The sequence below is a fragment of the Coffea arabica genome, chromosome 6c, assembly GCF_036785885.1.
Source record: "Coffea arabica cultivar ET-39 chromosome 6c, Coffea Arabica ET-39 HiFi, whole genome shotgun sequence".
NCBI classification, from domain to species: Eukaryota; Viridiplantae; Streptophyta; class Magnoliopsida; order Gentianales; family Rubiaceae; genus Coffea; species Coffea arabica.
Window position 1 is genome coordinate 15,953,360 of NC_092320.1, and position 14,828 is coordinate 15,968,187.

The window sequence follows — 14,828 nt, forward strand, 5'->3', positions numbered from 1 at the left end:
TGTGCGAGTAGCTTTTTGAGAGAGCGATAATTCATAGTTTAAGTTTTTTTTTTTAAATAAAAAGTTTTGAACTCGCGACCTCTAACTCTTATTTTAGCATCCAACCCAACCTTTTCCTAAGAGTTCATGCTTAGCTGTTTTTATTTCTATAAATGGAAACTGAAATGCTTGTCATTATTAGCTAGACAAAAGCTGCGCCAACATAATTTTTGTTATACTCTATACTAATTAAAGACTATTCTATAAATTAATGAGTTAATCTTACCTTTAAATATGATTTCCAACTCTTGACCCATACCTCATGAATAAAAGATTTTTTTTTTTTTGGATGAAATCATGAGGAAGCCAACGATGGAGGATGTAATGGACAATCTAACTCACAAATACGGAGAATTATATACAACTCAGTAGCACAAGTAAACCCACGATTAGTGGGAAAAGAAATTCACTTATAGAGACGCTCGAATTTATAGATTTCTAATTCTTAAAACCTAACTTTAAACTATCAATTTAAGGTCTCACAGGCATAAGGTGCGTTAATATAGGTACAAAAATTTGCCTTGAATTTTGGCTGTTAATTGAATACAGACAGACAGTCCTACATATCATCAATTTATGATCTCATAATCAACGTCTGGCTCCTTTCCAGCCAAAAAATACTACTAGACTAGTTCCGTTTGGATTCATCATTTTTTTTAAAAAATAAGTTTTTTTATATACAATGTTACATTAATATATAATAAAAATTAATCTCAAAAATACCAAAAATAGTCTCAAAAAATAATCTCATCTACAGTAAATATTTTTTACCTATAATATTACAGTAAAATATTTCAAAAAACAAGTTTGGATTGAAGTTTTTCTCAAAAAAAATTCTTAAAGCTTTCCGTGACTACAAATTTCTAAATAACTTTTTATCTCGCGTACGTTAAATCATTACAGTATAATTTTTTTTTTTTTACTAAAAATCAAGAAAATGACAATCCAAACAAGAGCACCGTGTTAACAATCAATTAACGAAATCCAGGATTGTTCCCAAATCCTCGAGTGCAACAGTTACAAAATGCTAAAGAAAGAGCACTGCCAGTAGGACAAAATGTAAGCCAAAAATCAATCACCATAAAGGCAGGCATCAACAATCCAGCCGTTACGCCACGTATCCCCTCTTCTCTTCTTCTTTTTCTTCTTTCTTTAACCACTTCAAACGTTGGTTGAACGAACCTTCTCCCCCCCCCCCCCCCCCCCGCGCGTAAGGCAATCCAGCTGTCCCTATTCCGCGTAACCCCTAGGCAATCCCAATTCCCACCCCATCAAGATCTCCCTATAAATACCTTGACAGCCCGTCAACATTCCTATTCCATCACAGAACAGCACAAGAATTTCTAAGGTCCCGTCCCCTACTTTTTCATCCCCACATCGTTCAGTTCTTACTCCTCTCGACTTCTGCTGTATTCTTCTTCTTCTTCCTAAATGGCTTCTCAAGTTAGCTTCATCAAGGCGTTGGTGTTCGCTGTTGTCATGATGTTGGCCGTAGCGGCGGCCTCCGCCCAAGAGTTGGGCCTCTCCCCGGCAGCTTCACCGGATGCCGGAGCTGCTTTCTCTTTGCCGGTGTCCACCGCTTTCATTGCCAGCTCCCTGCTCTTCTCTGTTTTTGCTCTGTTGAGGCACTAAGATTACAGGATGCAAGGAGAGAGGTTTTTGGGATGGCGAGCGTACTTAGTCCTTCTATGGTACCAGCATAGTTATTATGGACCTATTCAATTTTATTATTTTATGTAAAAATTTGAGATGACTGAGTCTATATATGATCCTTGTATCTGTTGATACATATATTGTATTATATTTATACGTTGATGATGGTTGATGGGAAATAAAGTTTGCTATTTATTGTATCAGTCCGTTCTTATTTGGAGTTCTTCATTTTTGCAAGACTCAGATAGTAGACCCCAATTTGTTGTCATCCCAAAAAAAAAAAAGAGGAAAAAAGGGGCCAAAAGCCAAACAACATGAAAGGTCTTTTATCCCCCCCCCCTTTTTTTTTTTTTAACAAAATGAGAGGGGGATAATTATTTACCCTCTCCCCCACCACTTGGGATCCTCGGTGACATGTTTTCTATGTCAATTCAATATCACCTATAGTATTGCGCCAAATATCATATTATTATTTACACTTGTGTTAAATCAAACTAAATTGAATTATTAAAAAATTAAAGTGTAAATAATAACAAGACATTTGGCGCAATATTATAGGTGACATTGGATTGACATAGAAAACGTGTAATCAAATATTTCAAGTGCCCCACCCCCCAACACAAAAAAAAAAAAAAAAAAAAAAAAGAGCATGGGAGAGCGGCTACACAATAAAATTTTGCAATTCCCAAAAATTGATCTATTGTGTTAAAGTGGCTGTGAATTGGTGAAAAATTCAATGGCGGATTAATGGGCTAAAGGTTGGAATATGGAAATAGATTTGATACCACTACGGACTACCTATTTCAGTTGTTGTTGCTCTCTGAAATTACATATCCATACAAGGGTTCGAGTTTCGATTGATATTTGTGGAGTTTCTTTTTTTAAATTTATTTAAAGAATATATATGGTTGGTCCTATTAAGGCTTCCCATGTATTATAATATCTCTATCTTAGTGAAGAAGACTGTTGTCAAATATGTAAAGATAGCTTCTTTTTAGCTTCCAATATATGTCCTCAAATATATATGGCTCGTAAAAAAGGAAAACAAATTTATCTATTTGCGTCATAGGCACAATGGATGAGACGCGTACATTTGTCATATTAGTTTGTCGTACCAAGAATTTTTCAAAAAAAAAAAAAAAAAAAAGGAGGTTTGGCATACCAAGAAAAGAGCGTTCAAAAATTTCTTTATTTGTCCTTTATCGATGTAAGATGTAAAAACTTTACGTCCAAATCAACCAGTCCGACAAATGAAGCCGTTACGTTACGTACGCCTTCTTCCTTTAGGCTTTAGCCACACAACAAAATTCAAACGTCGGTGGTGAACCGCCTTTGCCGTCTTCATCCTCTCCCGCTCCCACCACCTGTCGCCCTTCCACCTCTATATATTCAATCGCAAAAACAACTTCGAATCAACCAATTTACACGCCCTTTCCTCTCCTTTGAAGATCCTTAACACCATTTACACCCTCGATCTCCTCTCATTTTACAAATGGCCTCTCTGCAGGGTAGCATGATCAAGGCCATGGCATTGGCAATTGTGATGTTGGCCGTTGCAGCCGCCTCAGCCCAAGACCTGTCCCCGGCACCGTCTCCCAGTGAAGGCAATGCAGCATTTTCTCTGCCGGTCTCCACCGCCTTGATCGCGAGCTCCGTGCTCCTCTCTGTCTTCGCTCTGCTAAGGCATTGAGTATTTGAAGAGTTTTTACGTGAGCAGCAAAGAGCAAATTGTTTGAACATGGAGGAGAGAAAGAGGGTTTTGTTTTGGATACATTTATTTTGTTTTGGATTTTATTACCAGATTTTTTGTATTAATTACATGTTATTGAAATGTACTGAGAAATAAAAATTCTGATTACTTTATTATCATGCTTACAATCTCTTTTCAGGCTTAATGGGTTTTTTTTTTTGCCTTTTATACGATGAAGGAGTAGTTATAAGTTCAGCATAAATTCGAAGAAAAAGATTCCATGAAATGCTTGATCTTTGAATTGATTTCTATGTATTTTTTTTTTCTTAAGGAAAGAGATAACTTGAAAACAAAAAAAAAATTAAAAATAAAAATTAGTTAACGTTATTCTCTAAAGGCCAAATTCCAGACATACTCAAAAATAATGTGCAAGTAAATTGATCTCAATAAACTAAATTCAACCAAAAAGGGATGAAATAAATATTAAACTTAATATTTTTCGTGATTGTTGAAACGTAGGAAATTCACTGGGCATTTCTTTAAAAGAAAATCTATGTACTGATGGCTTCTTTAAAGTATATGTGTATCCTTTTTTTTTTTTTTCTAGATATAATGCCTCTAAAATAATAACAAGTTGTTTAAAAAAAGAAAAAAATATGATTGAAAACAATGTTTAGGGAATAGAGTAAATTATTATTATATATCATTTTACAAAATATATATATATATATACCTATTCAAACTGCCATTTGTCCATTTACACTGCTAATTCTTCCCTTGCAGTTACTTAATCAATTTGTTTACTACTTGTCCTATTTCCGTGGACCATGGGGCAAATAGGTGTTGAATCTGTCCAAGAATCTGCATTCTGAATTTAACAATTGAATGCTCTTTCTTTCACATATGGCTGCAGTGTTTGGTGTTTACGTGAAAGCACACAGGCCAGCATGACGTTAAAATGGGCAGGCCAAGTCCAGGCGACCTTCTAAATTCCACCTATACCTGCTCAAGCAAGCATACCGCACCGCCCCACGTTTGGTATGTGGTGGATCCCCAATTCTATACAACAACAATTCTTGATGGTACCAACGGACGTTGGTGCAAGTGGAAGGAGCTTGCATCCCTTAACCATGAGGTCTCGGGTTCAAAACCTATGAGAATGGAAAAAACAATGTTGGGAGAGCTTTCCCCTGCAAGGGCCTGACCCGGCTCGAACAGGATTAATCGCAATCCATAAAATGGATGCGAACACTTGTGGGTTATATCTTAAAAAAAAAAAAAACATTGCTTGTGGTATACAAGTTGTGAATTAGAATTAGAATGCAAGGCAACTGTATTTTATCCTCCTTTCATCTGTAATTGATCATATATAGAGCTAGGAAGCTAGATTTTCAATGAATATCTTGAACCAGGTCTAAACTAGATTTTGTTACCCTATAAATGACTACATTTCCTTCTTCTCAGTGAAGCAAAGACCGAAAAAAAGCATTCATAGACGTACAAGAAGTCGTCTTGAAGTAAAGTGATGGATTAAGCGATTATGACTATGCGTTTAGAGTGTAAGGTCCTGTCTGATAACTCAATTCAGCGTTTAAATTTAATGGATTCAGATTTTAATATATTCAGCTTCGTTTGATAATCAAAAATAGAATATTTAAATTATTTAAGTAGTACTAAATTTTCTAGGCAAAATTTGATCTCAAAAGTAAGTGATAAGTTATTCACTTATCATTTCATGTGATATACATTCAAATATATTAAATTTAATATTTAACTGTTCAATAATTTAATGAATTCAGATTTTAAATTTCAAATTTCAGTTTTTAAATTTCAATTTTATTAAACGCGCTCTAAAAATTGGTAAGATAACATGAGACTAGTCGGCGAATAGCTGTAACTTTCCTACTATTCACCCTTCTTTTGCTCATAGACAGCCCTTGATGCAATAATTGTTCCTTTTAAATTATTGCAACCATCCCATGAGCTGATCTTCGGAGATTCAACAGCTGCTGCATATTGCTTTAATTATGAAGTCAACTTTCAGCTGGATTGCTCTGTTCCATTTGTGCTCAATTTGTTCCTTTTCTTCCTTCTGCCGACTTTATCAAACTCATCTCAATTTGTCCACAGCTTTCTTAGAGTTCTTACAAAATCCTTCTTTACCCTATTGGGCTGCCGTCTGACAATGTCGATCTCCTCCACTCTTTCATTATTGACATAGAACTTTACCATAGTACGTCGATCTTCAGAGCTATGTGTTGCATTGTAACTTCTTATTATATAGGACAAGTGCGGCAAGCTGGTTAATATACTGCTACTATCAAAATTTCTACAGCAACAATATCTACGAGCTCGAATTTGATCTCAAAATTTTGCATGCAAAACATGCATTCCATCTAAACCCGTTAGCGTAAATCCTACCATCAAAAATGAATAATTCTTTAATCTACTCTCTAACATTATTCTACCGATGCAAAAGATGATGCTTAATACGATGGAGTGCAAATGATTATGCTTAACGATGTGATTGGACAGGGTGAAAAATCATTGTCCATTTTGAACCTCGTTGGCAGAAACATGGATCATTATGAAAGTGAATCGAATTCTGGACCCCCAATCCTGGACTTCTAACGTTACAATGTGTGAAAGAGTACGATACCTGGGGACAAAAAGGAAAGAATCAATCACCCGCAAATCCAGCTGTTACGCCGCCTTAATTAGCTATTCGATCTTGTTCTTTAAAAGTCTAAATTAGCCGCTTTTAATATTCAGACGTTGGAGAACGAACGAACGTTCTGGTTCCACCAGCTGTTCGTCATTGCGCGTTAAGTTCAATCTACACGCCAAAATCTCCCTATAAATACCACCAGGTCTTCACTCCCATTCCATCACAGAACAGCAAACTTCTGTATTTCTATTGCCGCTACTACAGCTGCGACTTTTGCTAGAAAGAAGTAAAAGACATCTTCAAGAAAATGGCTCAAGTTAGTATGATCAAGGCTTTGGTGTTGACAATCGTCATGTTGGCCATTACTGCCGCCTTGGCTGAAGAGGTAAGCCTGGCCCCGGCACCGTCTCCTGATGCCGGAGCCGGGTTTTCTTTGCCAGTGTCCACCGCTTTGATCGCCGCGTCTCTGCTCTCGTCAGTTTTTGGTCTGATGAGGAATTGAGGTTTTCTTCATGGACCAGAGTTTTTGCTCGTATACATTTACCATTGATTATGGACATATTCTTTTTGTTAATTACATGCAGGAATTTGGCACCTGAATTCGTGATTCTTTCATCCCTGTATTTGTGTATCACTACATTTATTCAAAGATAGCGAGGAATAAAAATCTCTATTTTGTTATCATCATGCTTTTGTTCGTGTAAGATTTACAAATTGAATTGTATTTTCTCCTGTCTTATCTTTATATCTTTTACTTTTTCAATCCGATAGCGTGTCGCCTAAACAGCAAGACTAATGGTCTCAAAAGCCCCACATGTATGTTGCTCTCAAATCCAAACTTTTGGATCTTCTATTCCTTGTTTTCCCCTTTTAATTCACCTTGAAAATGCCATCGTTTCTGGATGCAAAACTGTGGGGAGACTATGAAAGATTGCGTTTTTTTTTTTTCTGGGGAAAGAAAAGAGCCAAAATTTTATTAATATGAGATAATGTCCGCAACAAATGCGGTAATAATAAAATCTGGAGGGGAGACTATGAAAGATTGCGTTAGTCAATAAGGAATTGTAAAGTTTTTTTTTTTTTTCTTTCTTTCTTTGTAAAGGAAACCGAATTAGAGTATTTTAAATATTAGCACATTCGATGTTTAATTACTAGAATAGTTATAGGTTTCCAACAATGCGTTTAGGGCAGTAGCGACCTATGAGCAGGGGATAACTGATTCAAAGAACTTTTGTCCACCACTTCAATTCAGTCACTACAATATCCTGTATTCCATTGTATGGATTCAATTCTTTATTTCATCATGCCTTAACCCGCAACCACCTGCCACTGTAACGAGACTTCCAAGTGGACGCGGGGCTGGAAGGTGTAACACCATTTGTACATGATGTAACATCATCTGTACAAGGTGTAATAATTGAACAACAGCGAGTAAAATAAAACAACATTTTTGTGGGTCTTACACGGCGTGAAAATCGAGTTACAAGACGTGACCTGAACCGCACAAATTTTTGAGGCTTCATCCAAGCCGTGAACTGCCTGGACGGTTGTCGAGCGTCCAGGCCCCTCGTCCCTTCCAAGTTCCCAACTGCAGCTGATAACATGGTAAGCATAAAATACGGCGCCGCCCACGTTAGCCACATGGCGCATCAATAATAGCCCACTCACTCACTCACTCCCAGTTAAGCTCCAGGTAACCGGAATCATGCCGGGAGCGGGAGGGTGGGACGAATGCTTTCGAAACGGTGTTGTCCAATTCAACAAGTTGTACGTTTAATTTTTTTTTTAAAAAATGTAAATTATTTTAAAATACGAAGTAAATATAAAATAAACTTTTGCAAAGTTCAACAATGGCTAAAAATTCTTCTGGTATTTTGTCAAGAGAATTGAATAGGCGCTTGATTTGGCTGAGTGGGAAAACTAAGTGCCATTTGTTTTTTCCAAACCAATTCAATTTGGTAGTGACATATGAGGTTCAGCTTAATATCGACACTTTTTCCTTTCTTTTTTCTGTTGAAATACTATATGGTATATCACAAGTGGTTATATCTAACATCTACACCAAGATGTATACAAGAAGAACATGGTAGTATGATTTATGAAACGATGCATCCTACCATATATACTACGCTAATGGCTTCCATTAATTTAATGGAGCGGAAGTCCTTCGAGGTTGAACGATCACTTGAGAAGGAGAGGCTTCGGATTCTTGAATATCCAACTCATGCTCGGCAATTATGATGCAAGAATCAGCTTCCAGGGGTGAGTTCAAGTTCTTGTCCTTGGAGGACTCTTTGGGTGAATTGAGCATATCAGCTGAGCACTGAACATCAGGTGTTATTCCAACCTGATCAATGTCATGAAGTCCTGGGGACAAGTATTTTGCCACTGTTATAAATAAAGCCGATCCGTCATCCAGCTCCGTTATGCTCTGCAGCAAAATGACTCAGCATTGTTAAGGGAACTGATGTGCAGTGCCATAAGTTCTCAAAGAAGTGGTGATAAAAAAGTGATAAGGTAACCCCAAAGTCGAAAAGGATTCAGATGTTTAAGAGTCAGTAGGAGGAATCCAGCCATTAGGATGCCACCCCAATGGCAAGACTTCAAACTCCTGGTAGATGGCAATTAAATGCTTCTTTGTTCTAACATTTTAACCATCCCCAATTCCCAACTTGATGGCCACAGGTTGAGTTCAGCTAATCTTAAGCATTTGAGGTGACGCCTAGTGTAATCTCTTGAAACCACTTGAACAAGCTAAGAAAAGTTTTTGGCGTGTCCACCACAACATGGTAGTCTAAAAGTCAGACCCAGAGCTTCCCAAAAACGGCCAGTTTGTAAAAATCAGTCTGAGGAAGACAAGGATATGTTTCCTGGTATCTATTACCTTTAGGGAAAAAAAGGGAATCTCTGATATTTTTATGACCTCATCCTTTGATTCAAAGCTCCAAGTTATTGATCCTTAGATTATGAGCGGAAGTTTGAGATTTTAAATGATGGAATGCGTCTATAACAGTTATGCTTTTAAGAAGATACTGCAAACCTGTATTTTTCCCTTCCCAAAAGTTCTATGACCAACAAGAAGTGCTCGGCCATTGTCATGAAGAGCTCCTGCCAGAATCTCACTGGCACTTGCACTTCCCTCGTTCACCTGTTCAAGTAAAAGGAAAGAAGTTCGCAGGTCAAACCATGGGAATGCTTTCGGGAAGTATTATTCAAGTATCTCTCAAGCAAAAAGAGATCCATCTACACTTCTATGTTGTCAGAATCATTCATCTACTCACAAGGACAACAAGTGGATCGTGTGTTACAGCATGCCCGTTGGCCATGCTGATTGAGAACAAATTACCATCTCTATCAATGGTGTTTACAAGAGTCTCATCCCCATCAAGCCAAATTTGGGCAACATCAAGTCCTGCTTTGACCAAACCGCCCTGCAAGATCATAAGGAGAAAAAAGAATACTTGTAATCAAGTTATGAATGTGCATTAAAGGTACAAAAAACTTTGCACCAAGAGAACAGAAATCCTTGAGCTTACAGGATTATTCCGCAGGTCTAAGATGTACGATTGTACGCCTTGATTTTCCATCTCACGGATGGTATTTTGCATATCGGTTGCAGAACTCTGTCATATTAAAAGGATGTCATGCAAACATGATGTGCAAAAGAAGAAGTGACTGAATATCATGAGTTTTTTCTGACTACCTGAGAGAAAGCTGACAATTTCACATATCCAGTTTTTGACATGTGACCGTCTGGTGTTCTGTGAGTGATGATAGCACTGGATACTGGTGAGAACCGAATTACTTCACGAGGTAGTTTTACCTTCACGATATTGTGTAGTTTTATATAAGTTCATCGAGTAATAAATACTGGATCTAGGTTGCAGCACAAAGCTCTGATGTGGACATGTTCTATTCCAAATTACTGCAATCTAGCCTTTGAGATAACCGTCACTATGCCAGAATTAACTAGCCATGTAAGATGCAGTATACCAACTAATTGTACTAGTAATGCATTTGTACCTCTCTGAAATTAGAATTTTTGGAATCAGTACCCTGAAAAGAATGAAAACAAACCAGCAAGAACAGGAAGTTAGAATGTGAGTACAACATGTGATTACCAATGCATGTTAAATATGTCAACTCTCAGATTGACATGCTTGTATATGGAAGTCAAGTTACATCCACCATCTTAGAACTTCAACTGACAATGACACCAACAAATCAGCATCACTGAATGTTCATATGCATCATCTAAATGTGATTGATTTCATGCAGCTGTCGGGGGCTTAGTCTTGTTATAAACAAAGTGAACATTTTTATGTTGGAAGTGAAGCAATGGTTACTTAACAAGAAAATATGTCAAAGTATCATAGAATGTTGGATAAAAATGAAAATTTCCTGACCTGTCAACTGACTCATTGTTTGAAAGAACCAGAGACATCCAGTTTTAGAAACTTTGAATCCAATCAAGGTCTGAAATGAATCTTGACTTCTGGATTCCTTGTCATTTTTAACATTTGCAAAGCTAAGATGCATAATTGTCTAATTGAAGGATGCTGCAGTTTTTGAGAACACACTATGGCCATGTTGACTACAAAGATTGGAAGGAAAATTGCTTACGGGGTGAATTTTTACAGTAACAGTTGTGCCAGCACGGCCTCTGAGCTTCTGTGCTGCTGCTTCGCTTCCGATTCCCTCAAGGCCTTCCCCTGATTTTTACAAACAACAGTCAACAATGCTTTAGGCACTTTTTTTTGTACACGTATCTTTTCCTACCAAGACAAGTTGGTAGAATAACACCTATATTTATTTCAAGTACACAGTGTGTAGTATTAAAGAATTATGAACAGGACCTTTTGGAACGAAGATAACTACAAGCAATGAGTTCTAATCACTAGCTGAGTGGTAACCCCCGAGGCTGTTCGTGGTCCTAAACTGACAGTCAAGAGAAAAGGATTCGCAGTGGATAAAAATAGAAAGCTTCCCCCATCAACAACATCTCTTCCCAGAGAGGAAGTGCTTACAGAAAGCACTTAAAAGTAGATTGGAAAATCTCAAACTTTAGAGATGAATAAAAAACTTCAGGTGAGTCCCAAAGAAATTTTGTTAAATGAAGATTCAAATTTACAATATTTGATTTCGTTGTCATTATCCAAATTTATTTGTTTCTGAACCGTATGTATGAGTTTGAATGCATCTGGAGATAAAACCACAAGGATTGTGTGGATAAAGTCAAATAAATGTGGCTGACTTTAGGATTTTCCTTTAGAGTACATGAGTCAGTAATCTACACAAGGCAATTCAGTTACTTAAAACACATCATCTGCCTACATGGCATAGACATAATTTATGCATTGCCTTGGCCTGATAGTCTAAACTAAATCCAGAAAATTGAAGCAAATTTTCAACTTAAAAAGAACTAACAGCATTGCACTCTATCCACAGGGTAAATTATCTGAAGCATATAGACCTTTTAACTTTCACATAAATCAGTATAATTATTTAGAATCTGCCAAGAAAAAATTACAATCCATCTTTGAGATTAGGTCCTAGAGTCTCATTTATTTCACTCAGCCATTATGAATGGGAGTATTGTTTGATAGTAGCTCAGCCTATATTAAATTATGGAAAATACATAAATAAATCTTGTTAATTGAACTCCTATTAAGCTCTCTTAATTGATAAGATGAAGAGTTTGGTCGTCATTTACCATTAATTTCAACCAGCTCATCTCCTTCATGTATACCAGCACGTGCGGCAGGACCATTCTCCACACATGATGAAACAACCTGCAGTTAGATGACAATGAAAACAATACATAACCATTTGTAGTCAAATCTTAGAAACAAAAACTATATGAATGTTTGCAGGGATCCAAGAACCTGGACAGATAAACAAATATTTTACAGTCTCAGTATAAATTAGAAACATTTAGGAATTTAGTAGTCAATCCGCTTGGTGGACATAATGTGCAGTCAAATGAATGCAAAAGAGAAACAAAACAAATAGACACAAGTGCCAAGAAGAGAAAGGCACAGAATAACAATGGTTCTCATCACATCAGAATAACAGCGGTTGTGTTCAGTCTTGTTTCCCCTCAAGGGTTGCATCTTGTGACACCCTGCTCAAATTCTGGGGAGCATGCAGACTATCAGTTATGGTGACAGAATAATGCTTTGTTCCAGAGTTTCATGATCCATATCACCATGAATGCAGCTACATACATCTTCACTTCTTTTCACCTGCTTTGCTTTTGGTTGATTTTTCCTAATATGCTGGCTATAGGCTTCGGGCTTCTTAAGCTTGCAATTATCTTAATTAAATAGGTAGACAACAGCTTCAATTAGACGGGTGTCAAAAAGTTTAAGCAAGTGTAGTAGGAAGCATGGTAGCAAGTTTATGACCTATGCTTGATTTGAATAAATTTTGAACGCATTAATTGATTTAGTAATCCATTTAGGAGCACAGACTTACAGACAATGCAGATTAGACAATGTATTGTTTTGGCCTGATTGCTATTAATAGAATATGAAAGCACAAGTTCAAAAGAATGTGTTACCAACCAGGTGCCCTGTTTTTGGTTCGACAGTAATGAAGAGACCAACACCTTGCAAATTTCCATCAGTTCCTATTCTAAAGCTCTGGTATTCCTGCATTCAAGAACCCTCTACAATAAATCATAAACAAAATTGAAACTTTAGATGTACCAAAATGGAACAACACAGCAGACTAGGTACTTTTGACATAAAATGAGCTCAACGTAGTTTCTAGCAATTGCATTCCGAAATGCCAAGGAAGGAGTTGGAAATTTAGAAATAGGAACTTTATAGAACTGGAATGACTAGAATAGCTGCTCCAATCTTTGAAATTATAGCATGTTAAGCAGGTATGACAGGGAAGAAGATAAAATCAAAGGAACAACCTGGCGATTAAGAAATCCAGCGGATTGTCACTTTTTATCATGCCAGGAATGATATTGGATATTGGACATTCATATCTTCCGATGGTTATTACCTTAGGACTGATAATGCGAGTAAAGGGATCTCCAAGAGAAGAAAGCATTCCCTTAATCTTGCCATAAGCTGCATCTTCTGACTTAAGAGGAAATATTTCTACCATTGTCTGCTGAAGTTTCAAATCCCAGTCTGCAAATCGAAACTTCACCAATTCAGAGATCACACCGAGTTTCAAATAGTGCTTGGTAAATGGGAGATAAGTCTCTTAATAGAGTGGAATAATCAACAGCTATCAAGAGCATGGGACAGGAAGGACTAGCGACAATCTTATCATTTCTTTTTGTTTATTCAATCTACCAAGAAAAATTCCATTTGCCAATCATGTATTTCTCCTCAAATTAGACAGTTCTTGACAGTGCCACATTGCATGCAATTACAAGCTTGAAATTATTTTATTTCTCACGGAAAAAAATATCTGAACTCAAGAACATGCATTAAAGAATTGCGATTTCATACCTTGATGATTGAAAGTAGGATCAACAAAGGTTTCCCTAATCAGACCCCAAGCTTCCACAAGGGTTCTCTGAACAGTATTTATCTACCAGTAAAACAATTCCATAATCAGGAAACTCGTAAAACAAAAGTAAAAATCCAAGTTAAACCAAACCAGGCAACAAAATACTCAGGAAGATACAGTTCAAGAACTGAATTGCTTCAGTAATTAGTTACCTCCCGCGTGTGAGAAACCGGGAATGCAATAGTAATAGACTGTGCAAAAGCTGGAGAGTCAGAACAACATAAGGATACAGCAGCAGCAAACCCAAAAACTCCACCACTGACCCATCTAAACAAACTGTCTTTTAATTCAACAGGTGCATTATTCTTTTGCTGTGTATTGGACTTCCTTGTTGCAGGTAATTTATGTCCAAATTTTTTGTTTTTATCACAAATTGAGCTAGGACTAGGAAAGAATAACTTTGAAGTGGGTCTTTGAAACAATTTAGAAATTAGAGAAGTAGTTGATGGGTTGAGATCAAAATTCGAGCAGAAAGATTCCATAATTCTAAGCGGAAAAAATGAGATGATTTAAGAAAGAATTCTTGACTTTGAGCTCTTAGTCTATTTAAAAGTTGGAGTGGTTAGGCAAAATTTTGCATGGACCGTTGTGTCGTGAATCTGGTTAGGCCTGCTAAGGATCTTTGTTCGTTGATACTTTGTGGTGATTAAATCTGTTGCGTGGACGAGTGTCCGAGTGGTAAAAAATGTTCTTCCAAGTGGACCAATAGATAGATTGGTTCATATTATGTGATTCTTAAGCATTTAAAATTACTAAAATGAGGAGGATCTCGCTTTTTGGTGGGGTTCAAGAAAACAGCCCTCCAACTTTGCTCAATTTGCACACTGCCCTGTCGCTTTCTCGTTTGCCTTCAATACGCCCTTTACTAGACATGTTTGGCTCGTTCGAGTTTGAAAAGGGTTTTGATCGAATGATACGAATTTAGCTTCAACACATTTATTATTAGGATCATTTACCAGTCGAGCTAAAGATGGAATTTGTTTGTAAGCAGATCAACTATATTTGTGATCATAAACATTAGGTATACATATACTAAATTATATAATAAACAAATAGATGCAATTCCTTTTTTTAAAAAATTTGTTTAGTAGAAAAGGAGTAGGATTTAAGAAGCGGAAAGAGTGTAGGGGAATTAGAATTTAAAATCTCTACGTATTAGGATTTCGACCTTAGTCACTAAGCTAAAATAAGTGACTACAAATCCATTTGCAAATAGTTTTGCAAACACATACATTATATATA

At 36.8% G+C, this 14,828-nt stretch overlaps 1 protein-coding gene across 1 annotated transcript; it reads right to left on the reverse strand.

Moving 5' to 3' along the window:
• Positions 1-8,024: 8,024 nt before the first annotated feature.
• On the reverse strand, positions 8,025-14,194 carry LOC113691918 (carboxyl-terminal-processing peptidase 3, chloroplastic-like). The gene is made up of 12 exons (XM_027210245.2): positions 13,739-14,194; positions 13,526-13,607; positions 13,068-13,198; positions 12,617-12,703; positions 11,764-11,842; positions 10,674-10,762; positions 10,074-10,106; positions 9,754-9,873; positions 9,587-9,673; positions 9,332-9,481; positions 9,091-9,198; positions 8,025-8,481 (listed from the first exon to the last, which is right to left on the reverse strand). The coding sequence occupies exons 1-12, from the start codon at positions 14,066-14,068 to the stop codon at positions 8,194-8,196; spliced, it is 1,584 nt and encodes a 527-aa protein (XP_027066046.1). The 5' UTR covers positions 14,069-14,194; the 3' UTR covers positions 8,025-8,193.
• Between the last annotated feature and the right edge of the window lie 634 nt (positions 14,195-14,828).